This window comes from Apis dorsata, unplaced genomic scaffold, assembly GCF_000469605.1.
Source record: "Apis dorsata unplaced genomic scaffold, Apis dorsata 1.3 scaffold_5, whole genome shotgun sequence".
Lineage (NCBI taxonomy): Eukaryota > Metazoa > Arthropoda > Insecta > Hymenoptera > Apidae > Apis > Apis dorsata.
In genome coordinates, this window is record NW_006263308.1 from 348623 (window position 1) to 351188 (window position 2566).

Genomic DNA, 2566 nt, shown 5'->3' on the forward strand with positions numbered 1-2566 from the left:
AATTTTTTAAACATAGGAAAATGCAAGACGCAGACAAGGTGCAATAATAGAAAGTATGCATCATCATGGAAAAGGTGTATATTCTGGTACATTTAGTGGGACTTTGAATCCAGCTCTTCAGGATAGACATGGACGTCCTAAACGAGATATAAGTACCATTATTCACATTCTTAATGATTTATTATGTGCTACACCAGCTGCCACTGCAAGTCATTATAGGCATCATCATAGGCATACTAGCAATCGCCAACAGTCATCAAGCTCTCCGTCCTCGAATGGAGTGACAACTAATGTGAATGGTGCCTCTACGTCTATTGTTGGTTGTCACAATTCCTCTAATCCTGGTTATTCTACTGGTATTTAATTTTAAAAATATAGCTTAAACAAATTTAAAACTACATCACAAAAAAGATTTATAATTTAATTATTTATCATTATAGAAGAATTATCGAAAGAAAATGAAGCAACTAAAGGAAAAATGAGACGTCTACGATTAGTAATGGAACAACGACGTGCTAGAAGGAAAGCTAGAAGACAAGCTGGGGCAGCACCATATACTACACAATGGGCAGCAGTAACACCAGATCCAAATCCAAACCATGATCCAAACACGTCAAGTACCACTGCAAATGCAACAGAATCTCAAAACGAGCCAGACTTGCAACCTTGTAGTCCTGAACCAGTTGTAGCTTGAATATGTGATTTAATGAAGAGTAGTAATTATATAATATAAATCCAATTTTTAACTAGCACACTGATTTATTGAAGAGCAAATGGACAGATTCTATCGCTTTTCACAGCATATATTTGCTTTTTTATACCGAGAAGAATTCATTTTGAACTAATTTCCACTAATTTTATTTATATAAAAAAAAATTAAAAAATTGAAGTTATTTTAATTACATTTAAAAAGATTGAGCATATTATCTTATTCTTAACATATGAAATATTGCAATGAAAATGAAAAAAACTCTTGTTGAAAATTGTAAGTTATAATTGTATATATACAATATTCTCTTTTTCCATTTTCAGTATTGTATATGATATATATATCTCCAATCCAAATATATACTTAAAATATTTGGATTTTGGTTTAAAAAATTCATAAATTGCAAAAATCATAGCAATACTATGACAAAACAACGTGCTATGTTAAGCATGATATAGAAATTATCAAATAGAAATTTAATAGAAAAAGAATATTCTCAAAAATAATTAAACTGCATTAAAGAATTGTTTTGTCTATTACTCAGGATTTGATCATAGCTGACAATAATTGTACTCAATGAATGAATCAATGTAGCCAGTACATAATAAAAAAAAAAAAAAATCGACAAATGAATGAAAATAGAAAAGAAAAAAAGAGTTTAATATAGAACAATTTTGATAAATCTTGGAGAATCAGAAAGGATTCGTCGCTTTGATCATTGATTATCACTTCCTGTCGGTATCAAGATATACTCAAGTTCAGTAGACACAAGTAGATAATTTTAAACTCGTATATTTCCGCGAATTGCAGGAAAGACTGTTACAAAAAGCAATGTTACATATTTGCTCATGATTGAAAACTTCGAAAATTTATTATTAGAAAGAAAAAAAATTCTTTTTTTTCTTTTTTTTTTTTCTTTTTTTCCCAAAAAAAATTTTTTCTGTAAACTGATTGAACTGTATCAGAATTAACCTGTATAAATAAAGTGCACTTTGTGATCACTAATATATTCATAAACTTTTATCTATCAACGAATAGAAATAAATCATAAATCATTTTTTCTTTATATATTTATTAAGAAATAAAAAATATCTTTGAATAGTAATATTTAATCTTTGTGCTTAATGTATTATCGATAAAATCTAACCTGCGATACCGATCAATCAGTTCATATTTTAATAATCTCATATTGGTTCCAATGAATTTAAAATGAGAATAAATTGGATTTTTAACTTGAGATATTGACTTATAATTTTGATTATTTTATTCAAAAATTATAATCATTATAATATCAATATTTGACAAGAAAAAAAAAGAAAAGAGAAAAGAAAAGAAGGAAGCGGAAATTTGAAGCACGTGAAGAAATGGTCCTATAATTAGAATTAGATAATCCTATCGTATGGCTCCACAGCCAAACTTTAATTAAGTTTTATTAGGTACTAAATAATATAATATCTGATAGTGTTCTAAGTTACTTAGGAAAAAAAAATATTACTATTATTATATTATTATCATTATTACAGCTGCAGTTTTACAAACTGGCTCAATACTGTAACATATGATTATCGAATTTTATCGAATACCAAAATAAATAAGATTGCTTGCTAAGCTAAAAAAAAAAGAATGAAGTTCATCTTTAAGTCTTGTTTGAATGTGACATCATCTGTTGAATGTTTGTTATTGTTATTACTGTTTATTGCTTGTGTAAAAAAAAAAGAACTGCTGATGCTGTTTCGTTCTACATTTATTATTAATTATTATTAATTTTTAAATTAAGGCATGTTATTTTGGAAATATTTGTTTCGTTTTAGTTTATAAGAAAATATATATATATATATATATATATATATATATATA

General features: G+C 26.8%; 1 protein-coding gene across 1 annotated transcript in view; it reads left to right on the forward strand.

The window, feature by feature from the left end:
- The window catches only part of LOC102674151 (midnolin homolog), an 11939-nt gene extending 9618 nt beyond the window's left edge, over positions 1-2321 (forward strand). Inside the window, exons 4-5 of the mRNA XM_006607459.2 lie at positions 17-356; positions 441-2321. Coding sequence (XP_006607522.1) covers positions 17-356; positions 441-694 — 594 coding nt within the window. The 3' untranslated portion in view covers positions 695-2321. The remainder of the gene's footprint in view (positions 1-16; positions 357-440) is intronic.
- Positions 2322-2566: the final 245 nt, after the last annotated feature.